The following is a 19,926-nucleotide window of genomic DNA, read 5'->3' as shown; positions in this document are numbered from 1 at the left end:
AAATAGTAGTTGCAAGATTTTATTGAGCATCTTCTACGTGCCAAGCATTGTGCTTCATCTAACCCTCATAATAACCGAGCAGCACAGATACTACACCAAGCAAACCAAGACGCAGAGAGGACATTTCCACAGTTGCTCAGCTCTAACAGGTGAAGCTCATGTAACTCCAATTAGTCCTTTGTATCATTAGAAATAAGTCATTAGAAATAAAATCATTAAAATAAATGATTAATCATTAGAAATAAAAACTGAAACAAACGTCACCAAATTTAACTAAATCGAGGCAGAGAGAAGGAAGGAGAGGCATTTTGCATTGTATCTTTTAGAGAAAAACAAACGTCAAGCGAACCAACTGACAAACGGACTTCAGTAACTTTTTTTTTAATGTTTACTTATTTTTGAGAGAGAGAGAGAGAGAGACAGAGACAGAGCACAAGTGGGGGAGGAGCACAGAGAGGGAGGCACAGAATTCAAAGCAGGCTCCAGGCTCTGAGCTGTCAGCACAGAGCCCGACGTGGGGCTCAAACTTGTGAACTGCAAGATCACGACCTGAGCTGAAGTCGGACACTCAACTGACCGCGCCACCCAGGCGCCCCAGTAATTAACATTTTCAATGAGAACTTAACATAGTGACTCTACTTAACATACAGGAATTCACATCATGGCATTTTCACCAGAGAGATTTCCTTAAATCAGGAGAAGGATTATTTCAGTCTCACGTACGGTCCCTTTTTGATAGACACACTTCTTCCATCTCCTAAATGTTCGCTTAGAAGTACTACGCTTACAGTCACCGTACCATCCATCTTCTGGGCTTACTGTCCTCAGTGGGCCATATCAAAGCGAATGCTTAGGCAGCTTGTCATATGACCACTTTTCATCTCTCAACCTGTTGCTCCATTTGTGAACCTGTTGCTCCATTGTATGCTCTAGTAATACTCTGGTCTGTCTGGTTCTGAGGCACAACAAATCTATAATTCTGCATGGACATAAATGTTTTTTTCCCATCTTCATTTCTGTTCCATAGCGTTCCCTTAGGTAGTTATATTGGAGCTGGACTACAGACATTTGGGCAAGTTTTCACACGAACACAGATTTTTCATCCTTGGTCACATTCCTGTAATCAAGTGGAAAATCTGGAAAAATAATTTCATTCATTTCAGTAATATTAGTCGCCCTGAAAATTATTTGTTTGATTATACTTTTAAGTTACACAGCAAGGAAAAATTTTTTAAAAATACCAAAGTATTTGGTCCACCCACTGCCTCCAGTCATCACACTCACTGTTGAAATTTAAAGGTCTGAGGTCTAGGGTACTGAGTGCTCTAAATGCCAGCATCTGAGCAACAACCTATAATAAAATGAAGATGAAAGGTTATAAAGAATGTTCTAATTTATAGGATAAACAGTAGAAGAGTTGAAAATTAAAGCCATAGCACTGAAGCCTAAGCATGATGTGAAAATCTCCCCTTCTGGAAGGAGGCCATCAGATTTAATTGGATGCTATGAAAGCAAACAGATGCTAATTTAGTGAAAACAGCAACCATTTCTGAACTCTCTGCATTAAAACAGCTTGATTAACAAACAGAAGCTGAGGATTTTTATAGGAAAGAGTCTATAATTCTTAATACAAGATGTGTCAGCAAGTGGTTAAGTATGCCTGAAGCAGGTAATAATAGAAATGAAGAGTCAGAAGTACAGCGGTCAGAAAACATTGATGTTTTCAATGTAAGCTTTATAGCAATGAAAGCACAGGTGCCTGTCACGATTTCTATAGAGAATTTGCTTCTTTGCAAGCAAGGTTCAAGGTATCCTAATTGCTTCAAGGACACCATTAGAAAAATTCCCATTCATTTATTCAGCAAGTCAGTGTTGTTGAGCCAAAAAGCAGGCTGAAAGAATACAGAGATAGGAAATCACTCAGTTCACTGCCACTCTGCAAATTCCTTTGTCTCTTCCTTCCTGGCAAAATGCAATCTAGTTACGATGACAGGGGAGCTCTATAAACATCTAGACATGCCAAGGTGTCTGTAAGAAAAATAAAAACTCTAGTCACAGGATTGGAACCTGTCTGGCCAGCTCCTTTACATATATGACTGCCCTATGCATTCAGTCACAGAAAAGGTGTTAGATCATTAAAACAGACCATTCCTTCTCTCATGAGCATCAGGTCCACCCACATGCAATGACTAGGATCTGGGCCCAATATTATCTGTTTTTGGACACATCACAATTTCTTTACACTCTAAAATTTCTGTCTCTAAAAGAAATCAGAATCAGCCAGGTAAAAAACGCAATGCCTAGAGTTTCAGCCAAGATCTTCCATAGGGATAAACATAGAACAAAATAATCAAGGAAATGGGAAAAGCAGCATTAACATGCCTCTAAGGTTCCAATAATTCCATTACAGAAAAATAGTTAATCTATCTTTTAGAGATTCATAAAAGCCTTGTCGTGGACACGTCAGGAAGTTTCAAAAGTGCCTGCCAATTATACCACTCCTTCTGAGAATAAAACAAAAACCTGAAGACATTTTTTGAGGGCTTGAAAAAGCCATATGCTCTGACCAGCTATGTCCTATCTCAAATGATTGTTTAAGGAATCCATTTGGAATGTATCATCTAGCAGACAATTGAGTAGCAAAATAACAATGACTAACACGTTTCATTTCAAAAACCACTTGAAAACCTACTTTTCAGTCTTCAGTGAAAGAAGAAATAAAGGGTAAAAGAACACTATGGCTGGACTCTGGTTACATTCCTTCGTGTTTTGTGGTCTGAGTCTCAAAATGAATGCAGCAAAGATTTCAGAGTTTCCCTTTATAGTGTGCATGCAGGTGCACAATAATAGCTTAGGCAAGGCATCAGTCCAAACCTGTGTTTCAAACAGACCAGACAAAGGAAAGAACTAGTTTTCCCCCACCCGCCCAGCAAAACTGGCTAAATAGGACTCTGAACTCCACTATCTCACCTGCCAATAAGCAGATAAGGCAGGTAATCAAGGCAAAGAGGCTGAGGATTCCTAGGCCGATTACAAGTATAATATGTCCAATGAGCCGTTCAATTCCTATTTTCCATCTCCCCCGAAGCCCTGATTCCCCCTAATAACCTGGGAAGGTTTACATCAACACTGACACACTCAGGAGAAAAGAAACCCAGGCCAATCTGCTCTTCAGTGATCCAGGCTAGGAATAACTGAGAAGTTGATCCAATTAACAAGCACAATCAGTTAATTTACTTTAATTTATTATGTTTATTTGTATATCTATGTTGTTGCAGAAAGGATATGAAGTTTTACTAAAGTTCATTAAAGTCACCTAAAATATTTGATAGTTTATAAAATCTGAGACAGCAAGGTAAATGTTCTCAATCATAATATGGCACGCCATTGATTGTAAGATACACCTCATTTTTAGCAATGTCAAAAATATTTATATTAGAACCAGTAAAATACAATATATGTTTCTGTAAAGGGGGAAGACAGAGGTAAAACACAATGCAATTCCTGTGGTTCTTGTGGCTTCCAAAGAAACGGGTAACACAATCACCTAAATCTAGCTCACCTTCCCAAATTACTTAGGAAAATAAATTAGGATAAACAAATCATTGCTACTTCTCACACTGGGGCATACTACATGGAGTTGCCCACATGTTAAGCTGCTTCTTCACAAATTAAAGTGTGCAGCTGATCTGGAGAAAGTGTATTATTTAGAAGGACACCCTTCCTTCAAGCTCCCCAAGTGCTTTTTCTACATAACCAATATTTTCAGTCGGATCACCATATACTAATTTGGTAAAAACCTAGAGATATTTAATTTGTTTAATATGGAACCTAGGGAAGGTTGGGAGGGGTGATCATTCTCAAAACTACAAGGTGATCTTACATGTTCATGCTTAATTAAAATCATGGGTCTCTTTATTGCTTATTAGTAATGTGTTTCACCATTAAACAAATGGAATGATGTCAATAAAAATGGAGGAGGAGATAGATCTAAGGTCTTGTCCCTCCAGAGAAATTTTTTTTTTTAAAGCAAAAACTGTTAGAATCAACTTTACTGAAACTCTGGAAAAAGTCAAGAGTGTAAAACAACAGGCTGAACGACGAATCAAGGAAAAGGAAAATCAAAATCAAGAGAAAAGCTTCACGGAATTTCTACTTCTACTGTTCCTAACTCCCTCCCCAACTGAGCAGTGGTGAAAACAGCAGCCTGCTAGTGTGGGACCTTGATCCCCAGTGCATGAGGGAGCCAACCAGATTTTATTCTAAAATAATTTATGTTTGTCTGTCCTATCTTGTCTGGGGGCTACTTGAAGAGCTAATGTAAGGCACTTGCCTTGGTTTTGCCTAGTCAGAACTGCTCACTCAGAGGTGAAAGGCAGGGGACATTGTTCAAGATGTCAGGCAAACAAATCCCACAGCCTCCTTGTGCAAAAGATTAGGGCTGAGACACGCAACAGACTGTCTAAGCCTGGGAGGTAAAGCTGGTGAGAGTTTCTGCAAGAAATCAGTGTTTTCAAAAGAGCCCATATATACTGGGGAAGACAGAAGATAGAATAGGATGCACACTCAGAAAAGACCTGAGAAGACTCCAGGCTTTTAGCTCTGGCTGATCATTAGGCTCACTGCAAGCAAGAAGCAAAGGCTAAGGCCTTCGTGTTGAAAAGAAAAGACATCAGACAAATGCAAAGCTGTACAAAGAAATAAAGAACACTAGTAAAGGTAACTGCATAGATAAATAAAAAAGACAGTATTATGGACACACAATGTAGAAAGATGTAAGTTGTGACAATAACAACATAAAGGTGAGAGCACAGAGGTATAGAGGAGCAGAGTTTTTGCATGCTATTAAAGTTAAGCTGGTATCAATTCAAACTAAACTGTTATAAATATAGGACATTAGCCGTAATCAATCAATTTCTTTGATATCAGCCATAGGAACATTTTTTTGAGATATGTCTCCCAAGCAAGGGAAACAAAAGCAAACTTAAACTACTGGGACTACACCAAAACAAAAAGTAAACCATCAACAAAACCTGGAAGTAAACCGTCAACAAAACAAAAAGGCATTCTACAGAATGGGAGAAGATATTTGCAAATATCATATCTGGTAAGGGTTATCTGGTAAGGGTTTACTATCTAAAATAAGTAAGGAACTTCTACAACTCAATGGCAAAAACCAGAAATAATCCAGTTAAAAATGGGCAGAAGATCTGAACAGACATTCTTCCAAAGAAGACACACAGACGGCCAAGAGACACATGAAAAGATGCTCCACATCACTAATAATCACAGAAATGCAAACTCAAACCACAAAGAGGTATCACCTTACACCTGTCAGAATGGGTAAAATCAAAAACATAAGAAATAAGTGTTAGTGGGGATATGGAGCAAGAGGAACCCTCATGCACTGTTGGTGGGAATGCAAATTGGTAAAGCCACTATGGAAAACAGTATGGAGGTTCCTCAAAACAATTAAAAATCGAAATATCATATGATCCAGTAATTCCACCACTGGATGTTTACGCAAAGAAACCAAAAACATTAATTTGAAAGATATATGCACACCTGTGTTTACTGCAGCATTATTTACAACAGCCAAGTTATGGAAGCAACCCAAGTGTCCACTGGTAGATGAAGGGATAAAGAAGATGTGGTATATATATGTACAATGGAATATTACTCAGCTACAAAAAAAATAAAATAAAATCTTGCCATCTGCAACAACATGGATGGGCCTATAGAATACAGTGCTAAGTGAAATAAGTCAGTCAGAGAAAGACAAATACTATGTGATTTCACTCACACGCGGAATTTAAGAAACAAATTAACAAAGAAAAAAAGAGACAAACAAAACACAGACTCTTAAATACAGAGAACAAACTGGTGGTTGTTGCTAGAGGGGAGGTGAAGGACGGGCTAAATAGATAAAGGGGGTTAAGAGTATACTCATCTTGAGCACTGAGAAATGTATAGAATTGTTGAATCATTATATTGTACATTGTACAATTGTACATTATATTGTATATTGTGAAACTTACACAACACTGTAATGTTAGTTATACTTCAATAAAAATAATTAAAAAATAAAAGTAAAGGGCCTGGGCGGCTCCATTACTTGAATGTCTGACTCTTGATTTCTGCTCAGGTCATGATCCCAGGGTTGTGGGATCAAACCCTGCATCGGGCTCTGTGCTGTGTGTGGAGCCTGCTTAAGATTCTCTCCCTCTGCCCCTCTCCCCCACTTGTACTTTCTCTCTCTCTCTCTCTCTCTCTCACTGTAAATATAAAAAAAATATAAAATTTTTTTAAAAATAAAAGGCACTGATTTAAACTATACAGTGTTCCCTGCCCTCTACTTGGAAACTGAGGGTCATTGTTTTACCAGATGTAATATTAAATTCTTCCATTTGGTGCCTACATTTTCTGCCTCTCCTCTTGCAGTTTCCTAAATACAGTGGAGGGTATTTCATTTCTTCATGTCTATGAACACAAAAGTCTCTCAAACTAGAACAGTTGTTCTCAAGCCTGACTCCACATTAAAATCACTTCAGGAGCTTAAAAAAAATACCTCATATTTGGGCCCTATTAACTAAATCAGAATTTTCTGGGGAAGAAGTCAGAAATCTGGAGATCAGGAGCTCATTTTTAAAGGCTCCCCAGTTGACAATAATGCACAGCCAGTGTTGAGAATAACTTACCTAGAATCATCTATTATCCACCTCCCTTTAGCCAAGTGCAGTTGTTTTCTCAACTCCAATCATTCATATATCAGTTTTGGAAAGTTGTGTTTTTGCATTTGAATTTCAAATTGATAAGCAAAAAGTTGTTCATAAGATCATCTTATCTTTTAATGTCTGTATACCTATAGTGACATCTTTTTTCCCCTTATACTAGTTGTTTTGCCATCTCCTCTTTCTGAATTAGTTCTGCTAAGGGCTTATGCATTTCTCAGTTGTTTCTCAAAAGTTCTCAGGGCTAGAACTTTTGCCTGTATTTTTCTCCTCCATTGTTCAGTTGTCCATTTAATTTCTGCTCTTACTTTTATTCTTTCCTTCCTTCAACTTTCTTAGATCTTAATGAACTCTTCCTTCTCTAGTGGTTTCATGAGACTTAGAAGACTTAGATGACTGATTTGTAAATCTTTCTTTTTTTTCTACTACACGCATTTAAGGAAATGAATTTCCCTCTGGGCACAGATTTAGTTGCACCTTACAAGCTTTCATATGCTACATTCTATTATCATTCAGTTCAAAAGTAATTTCAAACTTCTTTTATAGTTTCTTCTTTGACCTATAGGTTTTACACTGTTTTTTTAAAACATTTTTTTTAATGTTTATTTTTGAGAGAGAGAGAGAGAGAGAGAGCATGCGCCAGTGCGCACAAGTGGGGGAGGGGCAGAGAGAGGAAGACACAGAATCCAAAGCAGGCTCCAGGCTCTGAGCTGTCAGCACAGAGCCCGACGCAGGCATCGAACTCACGAACCGCAAGATCATGACCTGAGCCAAAGCTGGACGTTCAACCAACTGAGCCATCCAGGCGCCCAGAAGTATAACACCCACACATTTAGGGATTTTATTATTGATTTCTAGTAAATTCCACTGTGGTCAGTAAATATACTGTAAATTATTTAAATCTCTCGAAATTTGTTGAGGCCCAGCATAATCAATTTTGGTAAATGTTTCATGTATATCTAAAAAAGGATGTATCCTACAGCTGTTGGTACAGTATTCTTCAGCCATAACTAAGGTCTAGTTTATTGAACTCTTCAAGTCTTTTAGATTCTGACTATTTTATCTGCTTCCTATAATAATTAATAAAAAGAAATATAAAGTCCTCTGTTATAATTGTGGATTTCCTTGAAATTTTGTGAATTTCTGTCTATATGTTTGAAGTCATGCTTCTAGGGATGGATATGTGTGTGTGTGTGTGTGTGTGTGTGCGCGCGCGTGTGTGTCTGTCTGTGTATAACTGACAGCATTAAAATAAAATATCTCACTTATTTAAATTGCCTTAAACTTCATTTTGTCTGATATTAGTGTAGTTAGCTCTCATATGGATAGTATTTGTATAATATGTCTTTATTCACTCTTCTATCTTCATTATTTCTGTGTCCTTATATTTGAGGTATCTCTTGCAAGCAGGGTAAGTGTAGTTTTTTCAATCGGCCTGACAATCTTTATTTTTAAGTAGTACATTAATAACATTTAAAATTTACTGCAACTGCAGAATTTAAGTCTGGGTTCATAAGAACAAATTTACTATTTGTCTTCTGTTTGTTCCACTTGTTCAATGTTCATTTTCTTTTCTTTTCTTCCCTTTTTTGGATTAATCAAGTACTGTATTTAAAACATTTTCCATTTGTATCCTCTATTAATTTTTTGCCTACACATAACAATTCTTTTAGTGGTTATGAGATTATGACATGATCCTTGATTAGTCCTCTATAAAGTAGGATCTTTACCCTCCTTTAAAATCTTAGAAAACTTTAACTCCATTTCTACTTTCCAACATGCATAATTTCACATATATTTTATATGTATGTATTTCATATTTTATGACACTACTGAAAGGGCGGGCCTATGCCGGCCAACTCCATCTTGTTCTGTGTCCTTCACCTTGACCACACCTCCTCCCCTTGAGTAACCCCCCCCCCCCCCATCTAACAGGAGTCTTCCCCAGCCAATTGGCTGAGGCCACAGCCATTACCTCACCAACTGCCCCTAGGCCCCAATAAAACGTTTATCCTTTTGAAACTCGCCCCCCCCCCCCCCCCCCCCGTATCTCACCGCTGCGTCGGTGCAGGTAGGGGATTGAGCTCGAGCTAGCTCGAATAAAGGCTCTTTTGCTTTTGCATCGGACTCGGCTCCCTAGTGGTCTTTGGGGATCACGAATTCTGGGCATAACAACTACTATTTGTTTTGCAGTCAAAATTAATTTAGATGTACTCACACTTACCCTTTCTGTTGTCTTTGTTCTTTTCCATATTTCCATGTTTCTGTGCTATGTTTACTTTTATTCTGACTTTAGCACCTGCATTTCCCTTAGCACAGTCTGCTGGGATGTATTTTCTCAATTTTGATGGTCTGAAACATCTTTTATTTTGCCTTCATTTTTGAAGGAAATATTCACCTAGTATAGAATTCTAAGCTGGCAGTATTGTTTTATAGTACTTAAAAAATTTTTTTAAAATTTTTTTAATGTTTATTTATTTTTGAGAGTGAGAGAGAGAGACAAAGCATCAGCAGGGGAAGGACAGAGAGAGAGAGATACAGAATTTGAAGCAGGCTCCAGGCTCTGAGGTATCAGCACAGAGCCCAAAGCAGAGCCCTCAAGCAATGAGATCATGACCTGAGCCGAGGTCAGATGCTTAACCAACTGAGCCACCCAAGCGCTCCTGTTTTATAGTACTTTTAAAATGTCTTTGCATCACTTTTATGGTTCCTAAAGATTCTACTGAGAAATTAGCTTTCAGTCTTATTGTTGCTCTTTTGATGCTAAGTTGTCTTTTTTTTTACTAACTACTTTCAGTATTTTCACTTTGTCTTTGGTTTTCAGTTGTTTTAATATAATTTCCTTAAGTATGTTTGCTTTGTACTTACGAGTTGCAGTTAATGCTTCTAGAATTTGTAGCTTGATACATTTCGTCAAATTTGAGAAATTCTGTCATTAACTCTTAAATATTACATTTATTACCCTCTATGCTTTCTTTTCCCCCTCTGTGACCCCAACTATATGTATTATATGTATTGTATGTATATGTATTATATGTATCTTTTTATTGGGTCCTATGTCAGTCTAGCACTTTTCTATATAATCCATCTTTTTTTTTATTTGTGCTTTGGTCAGGATATTTTCTACTGACCTATCTTCCAGTTCACTAATCTACTTTTCAGACATGTACAACCTGCTGCTGAGTCTTTTATGCTTTTCTTGCTTGTCTGACAAATCTTTAATCATTTCACTTGTTGACTAGCAAGCACTAGGTTCTACATGAGAATATGCAGAGTATATAACACTTGTTCTCACAAAAGCAAATTAAATGAGTCAATCTTGCTATCACTAGCAATTTTAAGAAGTGTAGGATTTATTATAATCTAAATGAATAACCACATTCTATTTAAAAGAAATGAAGCACTGGGGCGCCTGGGTGGCTCAGTCGGTTAAGCGTCTGACTTTGGCTCAGGTCACGATCTCACTGCTCATGAGTTCGAGCCCCGCAGCGGGCTCTGTGCTGACAGCTCCGAGCCTAGAGCCTACTTCAGATTCTTTCTCCATCTCTCTGCCCCTCCCCTGCTTGTGCTCTGTCTGTCTGTCTCTCTCTCAAATATAAAAAAATAAAACATAAAAAATATATATATTTTTTAAAATGAAGCACTTCACAAAGGATATATAAAAAAATCACAATCTAGGTCACATTTTATATTTTTAATATATTCCATGTTTCAAACTGGCTTATATTAAAAGTATATAAAAAAAGATACTTACTCTCTCTCCTTTTCAGTCAGTTTGTCATTGATATTATCTTTGATTGTTGATCTAGATCCCTTATGAATTATAGGATATCTCAGGGGCACTTGTAGGAAAAAGGAAATCATGGAGACCAAATGTGCAGTGTAACCAAGGGCAACAGCAATGCTTCCATCGTCTTTTGCTGTAAATTCAAAAGCAGAGGAAAAGAAAATAACTATTTACCTTATAAATGTATATAATAGATCATAATCAATTTCAAGAGATTTCATAAGAAATAACTAGTAAATAAAATATTAATCACATCTAAATTATAGGATTTTTAAATAAAACTAAATATATTAACAAGACTTGAAATTTCACTTACTGTATTTAAAACTACCACCCAATAATTAATGTGATGAGATTGACATTTCATGTTTATCTTAAGAGTTCTTAATACACTCTAATATCCATTACTTTCCTGGCATTTTTAAAGACAGAAATAATACCTGGTCTGTTATAATGTGAAAATTAGTTTCAGAGGTTCAATCATAGTACACTACATGAGCATTATATTTTATTCATTAACAACTTTATAAGCAATATAGTTCTACTGCTGTACTATTGTACAAATTATTAAGTCTAAGGTAAAGTGAAATGGCACAATGCATCCTTACGGGGTATTTTCTCACTATCTACGAGACAGCGTTGCATAAATAAGACTGAAGTTAGAAACAGGATAGTGAGGAAAAATATTTTAAAAAGGAAAGTAAAAGTCCAAAAACCACAGTTTATATCTTATTGATTCAATTTAGGTAGAAGCAACTGTTGGGGCAAAAATGTATGTACCCAACGGTCAAACATAAGCATCTATCTTTTAAGAAGTCACAGATAGGGGCGCCTGGGGGGCCCAGTCAGTTAAGTGTCTGATTCTTGTTTTCGACTCAGGGCATGATCTCATGGTTTGTGAGTTTGAGCCCTGCATAGGGCTCTGCATTAACGGTGCAGAGCCTGCTTGGGATTGTCTCTCTGCCTTCCCCTGCCGCCCCCTCCTCCCCCCGTATGCACATGCTCTCTCTCTCAAAAGAAAACAAACTTAAAAAAAAAAAAAAGAAGTCACAAATAATTACATTTTTTTAACATTTCTTTATTTTTTTTTTCAACGTTTATTTATTTTTGGGACAGAGAGAGACAGAGCATGAATGGGGGAGGGGCAGAGAGAGAGGGAGACACAGAATCGGAAACAGGCTCCAGACTCTGAGCCATCAGCCCAGAGCCTGACGCGGGGCTCAAACTCACGGACCGCGAGATCGTGACCTGGCTGAAATCGGACGCTTAACCGACTGCACCACCCAGGCGCCCCAACATTTCTTTATTTTTGAGAGACAGAGAGAGACAGCGCACGAGCGAGGAAGGAGCAGAGAGAGGAGACACAGAATCTGAAGCAGGCTCCAGGCTCTGAGTTGTCAGTACAGAGCCCAACCTGAGACTCGAACTCACAAATGATGAGATCATGGCCCGCGCCAAAGTCGGACACTCAACCGACTGAGCCACCCAGGTGCCCCAACATTTTTAACTCACCATCTAGACTTCTGCTACTACCTACCAAGGATAATAATCACCAGGTGCTCAGAAGACAGTAAGAAAGGAAAACGTTTCAAGTTTGCCCCAGAAGGAACAAAAAAGTTAACTGTTTGGTATATAGTCTTCCCAAAATACTTTTAAAAGTTCTCTCTCTCTCTCTCTCTCTCTCACACTCACACACACACACACACACACACACACACACACACACACCTCTAAAAGGCTTAAACACATAATCTAGAATATCTCTAGCTAGAGAAAAGGCTGAAATAATTGAGATGACCTTGGCTTGATTTCTAAAGGTTATCTTTAACTTCAATTATTAGTGGTATTCTTCACGTTCTTTTTATATTTAGTTATCCAAGTACTACCTTCTTGTTGTAGGAATGCCACTATAGTCATCTATTCATCATTTCATTCTCCACCACTGACTACCACAGCGGATTCTTGGTTTCTCTTTGAGTATACTACAAAAACAGGTAACATTCACTGTATACTTTCTTCTGCAAGGAACTGACTATAGTACTTTTATTTATGATAGTCATTAATTCATCAACAATTATGAAACTGGGTACCTTTTTATATGCTATTTCGTTCGTTTCACAGATGAAGAACCTAAGGGTCAAAGAAGTTATGGAACCCATCTGAAGTAACACAGTAACACCATATGGGCTGGCCTGATACCAGTGCCTCTGTCTTTAAGCACTCCACCATACTGTCTCAGAAGTTTACTGTGGAACACAACAATTTAACTTGGGCACTAGAATGTACCAAGCATATGACACACTTGTATCACCTTAGTTTCTTCACGCTTCTCTTATAAGGGCAAAGGACACCGAGTTCTCTGTGACTTGTCAAGTGTTTGACTGAGAATGGGCTTCTCAACTAAAATTTGATTTTCTCTCAAATCAAACTGCTGAAGAAAATGAACCAGCATTCATTTCAACTGACTACTCAGTCATGCCCTAACTGACTAGAATCCTAACTGTTCTTAGAGACCATGTCCTCTTGCCCCAGTCCCATGCAAGTACCTTGAGTCCTATAACACTTGTGTTGAAATCTGGATACCACAGTACCTTAGAGACTAAAATTACATTCGACTACATTGTAAATTCACCACATTATAATTTAATCATCATATAATGAGCTAGGAGGAATCTCAAATCACTGAATCTGATGCCAGCAATTTAGAGCTGAGAAAAAAATGTAATTCAGACTGTATAAGTGACTTGATCATAGTCCTACAGGTAAAATCCATGAGTGATAAAATAAGAGGGTGAACTGTATATACCCCCCCTGCCCTTAAAATATCTATCCCTGGAGTCACAGCTAGGCTACTGAAGTCTATGAGAAGTCACTGAATCCTGTGCCTCCGCTTTCTGTAAAGGGTAAGGCCTATCGAATTTAAAATATTTCTATCAGTAAAAGGACTTGGTCTTTAAGAACTTTCTTCTGAAGTGAGAGAAGAGGAAGCAGACAACTTACAGTAATGAAGTATAATACTACACTAAGTTTGGACTTTTTTATATGTGCTTTACACTAAGCTTTTCCCTTCCTATGAGGCCAGACAGAAAAGAATTTGCAAACTTCTAGAAAGCAGCAGCAGGCCTCTTAACCAGCCTTCCAAACAGGTCAAATGCAAACTATGAATGCTTAAAAAAAAACCTATCCAATGTTAAACACACAAGCATCTACATTTTTCCATATTACTGAAAGGCTAATAATACTAAGGAATTGCATTTGTAAATTTTGAGACCACATCCACGTATCTATTAAAAGAACAAAAACTAGTCTCCTAACAGCACCTCTTTTCAATGACCAAAACAATTTTGCTTAAATTTAAAGATAAAAAGGCATCTCTATGAGAAGCCTACGCATGCAAATCAAAATCCAAAAAGAAACAGCAAAAGCCGAAAACTCGCTAAAATTGGAAATCGGCTTTGATTCTGGTTATTCACACTCACCATTGTTTCCACCACAAGACTCCCCGCTCCGCCTATTAAAAACCCTAGGTTGTTTCCATTCCAGGCCACAGTGCTCAGTCATAGCCTCACTGTTAAACGCCACGGTGTTGGATTTCCAATATTGAAGCTTTATATTAAAAAGCATTTTAAAAGGACCACGGGTGAGGCATTACAGGGCCCAAGGGTATTCCAATACCCTCAAAAGGAAAACCACCTCCTGGTAGGGAAGTCACTTTCATCACCCCAAGACCACTGAACCTCCAGTGGGAAAATGTGAGCTCATGTGGTTAATTATGGCTATTGCTGGCCACGAACCTCAGATGTCACTTTCTGTTGCCAATCACTTTAGCTAAAAAACCAAAAGGTTTAAGGTTTCCAGCATTCCAAGATCTAAAAGACGTTTTACCTGCCAAAGCCAAAACCTAGCTCTCGGGGGTGTGCTTTTCCAGTAAGCATTAATGACGTCCCTAACACCTAATGCAGAGCAGAGGTTTGCGTTCCTTATGCCGCTCTCGGGGTTAGGAAGGTTACAGATGATAGGCTTGCTGGGGAGAAGGAGTTGGAGGGGGGTGGAAGGGTTCAGAGAGAACAGGAATAAACTGTAGGACTCAGGTGTGTGAAAAAGAGCTTAATTTAAACAATGCTTTCAGGGGCTTAAAACCAAAACAAAAATCTGCAGTTTCCTCATAATAATTTCTGATTTGTTTTTCAAACGTGAGTAGTTATTCAGAGCAGCAGTTTTTGTGTCATTTTTATGATAATAAATACCATCAACCCACAATGGCCATGACAATATTATAAATTGATTCAAATGCCCCTTTGACTTATATGTTGGACAAACTATTAATATTCAAATGCATCCAAGTACAAATAAGTGATCTAAAAGCTCTTACCATCCTGCCTTCCCAATCACTGAGGCAGCTGATTTGGTAAGGAACCAAGCACTCACTGATCCAGACAGGACAAAATATTTAAGACTCTAATCACTGCCACAGCATCTATGGAATCATTCCATGTTCTCAATGAGACACTGTTTGACATATGGTCTCTCCTTTCCAAGAAATCATGCCTGCATAAAGGAATACAGACACAGAAGGAAATCTGGGTCTCATTACCACAAAAGGCTCTCGTGTTATGGATTACTTAAAAACACACACAAACAATTTTTTTTTTTTTTTACGAGAAATGTCTCAGTCAATGGAACTCAAATGAATACCCTTCACCAGACAACTTTCTCCCATGGTGTTCAGGCTTCTTTGGCATACTCTAACAGTAACTTACCCATTTAGAAAAGAACAATAAAGTTTGGGCCACTACAGTAGAGTTTCCCAAACAGTGTCGACCCAGGCATTGTAAAGTCTATCCCAGCAAAGTCTCTCACAAATATCACAGAATAACCAGTTTGGAGTTCCTTACGAGAGAATGACCAAGAATGCAGCTGTTACAGAACACTAAAAAGCTGTCAGAAGTATGGAAGAGGTTATTATTCAAAACAAGGACAAAAACGGCATCATGACAGGAATAATATGGACCTTAAAACCAGACTGACCAGGAATGACTTTAGCTCTGCTACTGGCTAGTATGAGTCTTTGGAAAAATTAACTAATCTCTCTGAGCCTCAATTTTCTTGTCTTAAAAAAAAAAAAATTGAGTGTAATTCTTTCCTTCACAGAAGGAATTCATTCTCACAGTTGTGAAAATTAAATAAACAAGAAGCACCACGCATGATGTTCCATGTTACCATATTTCTCTACTCTCCCAATCTAAAATGTCCTCCTACCCTTCTCTCACCAGGGGAATACTATTTCATCTTTTAAGACACCTCAGGCACCATCTTCCCTGTAAAGGTTTTCACGATCCCCTCCTGACAGCACTGAGTATTTCCACTTCTTTGAATCTTGGGTACCTACTATAAACTTCAAAGTGCCTGACACAGGGTATGAAATCAATAAATATGTCTTGATGGCTCTGATTACAAGTTTAATGGCCTCACCTGGACCGAAAGCCCACTGAGGTAGGATCAATGTCCTACTCATCTTTGCACACTCTCAGCACCTGGCCCAGCAGGTGACACAACACAAGACATTCAGTGAATTGAGAATATGGAAGTGCCTTGCAGAATGCTAACATAAGATTTTAAAGTCCAACACCACCATATGTGCTTCTTAAAATTTCTGATTGTGAGGCATCACAGGGAGCGAACAGGGCCTTAGAGTGAAAAATTACACATTTGTTTCATTTTATCTCCCATTTCATTTTCAGCAAACTGCACTAAAAAGCTAAACTAATTATTTAAAGGGTGGGAAAAATAGATTCAGCTTGTTGGACATACTAAGAAGACAGAGCTGGCAAAAGCTGTGAAAAACTAGGAAACAGAATACTTTATAGAACACAAAAATAGAATCGAAGATTGATTATATCATCAGCTCATGTCATCCCTCTCTTAAAGCCCTGCAGGGTTTTCCCACTCCACTGAGAATAACACAAACACCCTACGGTGGCCTCTAGGCCTTGGCTGACCTGCTCCTACCTTCCTCCTGCTCGCTACTCTCCAGTCACACAGGTCTGGTCGTTTTGGTCTTTCCTTCTTCCTCTCCTACTTTCCTCCCTTTCCCTCCTCTCTCTCACAACCAATTCCCATTACATCTACATGAGTACCTTATATACAAAGCTCTTTCAAGTATTATTATCTCATTCAGTCATCACAATAAATGAGAATGTAGATATTACCCATTTTATAGGTGAAGAAATTAAGCTGAGGGATTATATGATTTGTCCAAAATACAGGTCTTTTCTCCCATACCCCCTACCCTGAATTTTTTTTTCCAGATATATCAAGTTCATTGCTCCATCGTGAACTTTGTACTTGCTGCCCCCTCTTCGAGGAAAGCTCTTCCCCCAGATGTAGCAGAGAGTTGGATCCTTTCAGCCTTCAAATTTTCTGTCCAATGTTTCTTCTCAGAGAGGCCTTCTCTAACTGCTTTCTCTAAAGTAGGTTCTCCTACTGTCTATAATAACATATTCCTTTATTAAATACTTGTTAAATACTTATTTTCTTATTGGTTGTCTCCCTCAAAAGATTGCACACTCCATGAAAGGAGAGAACATATTTGTTCTCATTATATCCTCAAAATCCAGCACAGTGCCTGGCATATAGGTGTGCTCAATTAGTACTTTCTCCAATTGATCGTTGCTCTATATCCCCGGAACCTGGCACAAGGCTCAAGGTACTCAATAGGTTTGTTGAACGAATGAACAAATGAGGAAAAAGATGTGTTATGGCCTTCAGGACACCATAACTTGCCTAAAATCAACACCAAAACACATCTCCATGACTTATGGAGATTAGAAGGAACATTTTACAATGGAAACCTGACAAATCTGGGATAGATCGTTACCTAGTTTTGTGGTCTTGAGCAAGTCACTAACTAAATAGCTCATTTACATGCTATGTAATATGAGATTATACCACTTTCTTTACAGGTTTCCTTTGTTTTGTGAGGATTAAAGATGAGGCAAATGTAATGCTTTTACAGATCTAATCTTCTCAACATTAATGCAAACCAGGTAAGGACATGAATCAATATGTTCATAATATCGATTAGGAAATCAACTTTTGAGTTGAGTTTAGATGGCTTGCTCCAAATTACATGGTTTCTAGAAGGGGAAACAGGACTTAATACAGGTTTTCCCATTCCTATTTTATCACTCATATTATGTCCCAACTACTTGCTGTAAGGGTTGCTGTAAAGGCCAAAGTAGGTAATAAATCAGTCTTAAATGTTAAAGGACCATAAATAACAACATTTTCTTTATCGGGAAATGGAGGAAGGTCCCAAACAAAACCTGTAATGCTGTCTTCTTGAATAACTTCTTCCCACATACCTAATATGCTACCTTTGGGAATAATCTATAAAGCTATTTAATAAGCCTCAAAGCACTGCATAGGCTAGGGGAAAAGAACCCACTTTGCTAACAATAAAAAAAAAAAAAAAAAACGTCTTTACCAAAATGTCAAATAAAAGAAGTTCTTTCCTTTGGCCTACTGGTAAAGAGATTAGGAACTTTAAAATATAGCAATTACTATAAGTCACAGTCTATAATATCTCTAATGTAACTTTTTCTTAGTTCAAAGAGGACAGAAATGACAGTGTAACAAAAGTTGAGCCTGTGGTAGTAGGAATGTCACAAAATCAAATTTTCAAAGACGTTTCATGTTACCAGACATATGATTTTCTAAATAACAACAGAACAGATTAATGTTGGTTGTGCTTCTGCTCCCAACCACATACAAATCTTTCATGAAAATCAAACCAAAAGGATAGGGAGATTATTAGTATTCTTAAGAATGCCATTGTCTGATTTTCTTAAAGCCCACATAAAAACGATTTTCTTTTAAATTTCAAATATACAACTCAATAATTTTTTCCCCATGATTAGAACTAAATATCCTCTTAAGTCTCCCATCAGAGAATCTGACTCTTTCATTTGGGAAGGGACAGAAGGTCCAAAAACCCTCTGCTAGGCAACCAACTCTTCAAGATATCTCTATTTTTTTCTCTGCAACTTACCCATATATCATATACACCAAATCTTTAGATGTATAAAGAAATAAAATACCTTGGAAGTCCTCAGAATTGGGCAACTTGACACCACATACAAAGTAATCCTTATGCTCATTCTGTGAATACAACCAAAGAATGAAATTAATTCTTTTTCTGTTTAAAGCACAGAAACCCTAAGTTAAATCTCAGAGAATTAAGCAGACCAGTGTTAACTCAAAGATAATACTGTTCTAGACACAAAATAGTATCATAATTGTTGAAGCTGGATGATGAGTACATAATGATTCATTATACTACCATCTGCACATTTATATATACTTGAAATTTTCTATAATATAAACATTTAAAACATCATGTCCAAGCAAAAAGCCATGTAAAATTTTTATTACAAAAACATCCCCACGAATCCATAGTTATAAAAGAAGATTTTTCAATGGAATTAACAAAATTCTGTAAGCAACCTAAAATGCTATTAGCTTTCCTCAGAAAATTAGTCTTTTAAATTTCTTTTCATTAAAAAGAAAATAAAGCCATCAAGTTTGGTGATTTGGCTCTCTAAAAGAGAATTCTCATCTTTCTAATTTTATTGAAGTTTTACTTTTTACATTTACTCTAAAAAACTAGATTCAAAAACTTAACCTCCTGGCAGTTACCCCAGGAATTTCCTAAGTAGTACTAACAAATACAAATTAATTACCAGTTATATTTTTAAAGCAGTACACATGCATCTGCATGTATGCGTCAGAAATGCGGGACTCCTGGGGGGCTCATTCAGTTAAGCATCTGACTCATGATTTTGGCTCAGGTCATGATCTCATGGTTAGTGAGATTGAGCCCTGCATCATCGGCTCTCTGCTGACAGCACAGAGCCTATTTGGGATTCTCTCTCTCTCTCTCTCTCTCTCTCTCTCTCTGCTCTACCTTGCCTCGTGCTCTCTCTCTCTCAAAATAAATAAATAAACGAAAGAAAGAAAGAAAGAAAGAAAGAAAGAAGAAAGAGAAAGAGGGAGGGAGAAAGAAAGGAAAAGAAAAGAAAAGAAAGAAGGAAGGAAGGAAGGAAGGAAGGAAGGAAGGAAGGAAGGAAGGAAGAGAAAGAAAGAAAGAAAGAAAGAAAGAAAGAAAGAAAGAAAGAAAGAAAGAAAGAAAGAAAGAAAGAAAGAAAGAAATGATGGCAGTGGATAATCTGGCTGAGTAAAAAAGATCATAAGGAAACCAGAAATTTATCTGGCATTCTTTCAGATGAAAATGAGTGCATTTCACCATCAAATTGCTATAAAAAATCAAATGGTGGAACTGAATGCCAATTCATTCCAAATCTATTTTTTTAAATAGATATTAGCTTCTGAATGATTCATGACAAAGCA

At 37.5% G+C, this 19,926-nt stretch overlaps 1 protein-coding gene across 5 annotated transcripts in view; it reads right to left on the bottom strand.

Annotated features, from left to right (window-relative positions):
- The window catches only part of UVRAG (UV radiation resistance associated), a 296,175-nt gene that overhangs the window by 113,858 nt on the left and 162,391 nt on the right, over positions 1-19,926 (bottom strand). For all 5 annotated transcript variants that reach the window (XM_053203714.1, XM_027039850.2, XM_053203713.1 and 2 more), the window contains exons 11-12: positions 18,618-18,678; positions 10,486-10,651 (exon numbers count right to left, since the gene is read on the bottom strand). In XM_053203714.1, the coding sequence (XP_053059689.1) occupies positions 10,486-10,651; positions 18,618-18,678 (227 nt within the window). The remainder of the gene's footprint in view (positions 1-10,485; positions 10,652-18,617; positions 18,679-19,926) is intronic.

Source organism: Acinonyx jubatus, chromosome D1 (assembly GCF_027475565.1).
Source record: "Acinonyx jubatus isolate Ajub_Pintada_27869175 chromosome D1, VMU_Ajub_asm_v1.0, whole genome shotgun sequence".
NCBI classification, from domain to species: Eukaryota; Metazoa; Chordata; class Mammalia; order Carnivora; family Felidae; genus Acinonyx; species Acinonyx jubatus.
The sequence above is the reverse complement of the archived record's forward strand: the minus strand, read 5'-3'. Positions and strand labels throughout refer to the sequence as shown.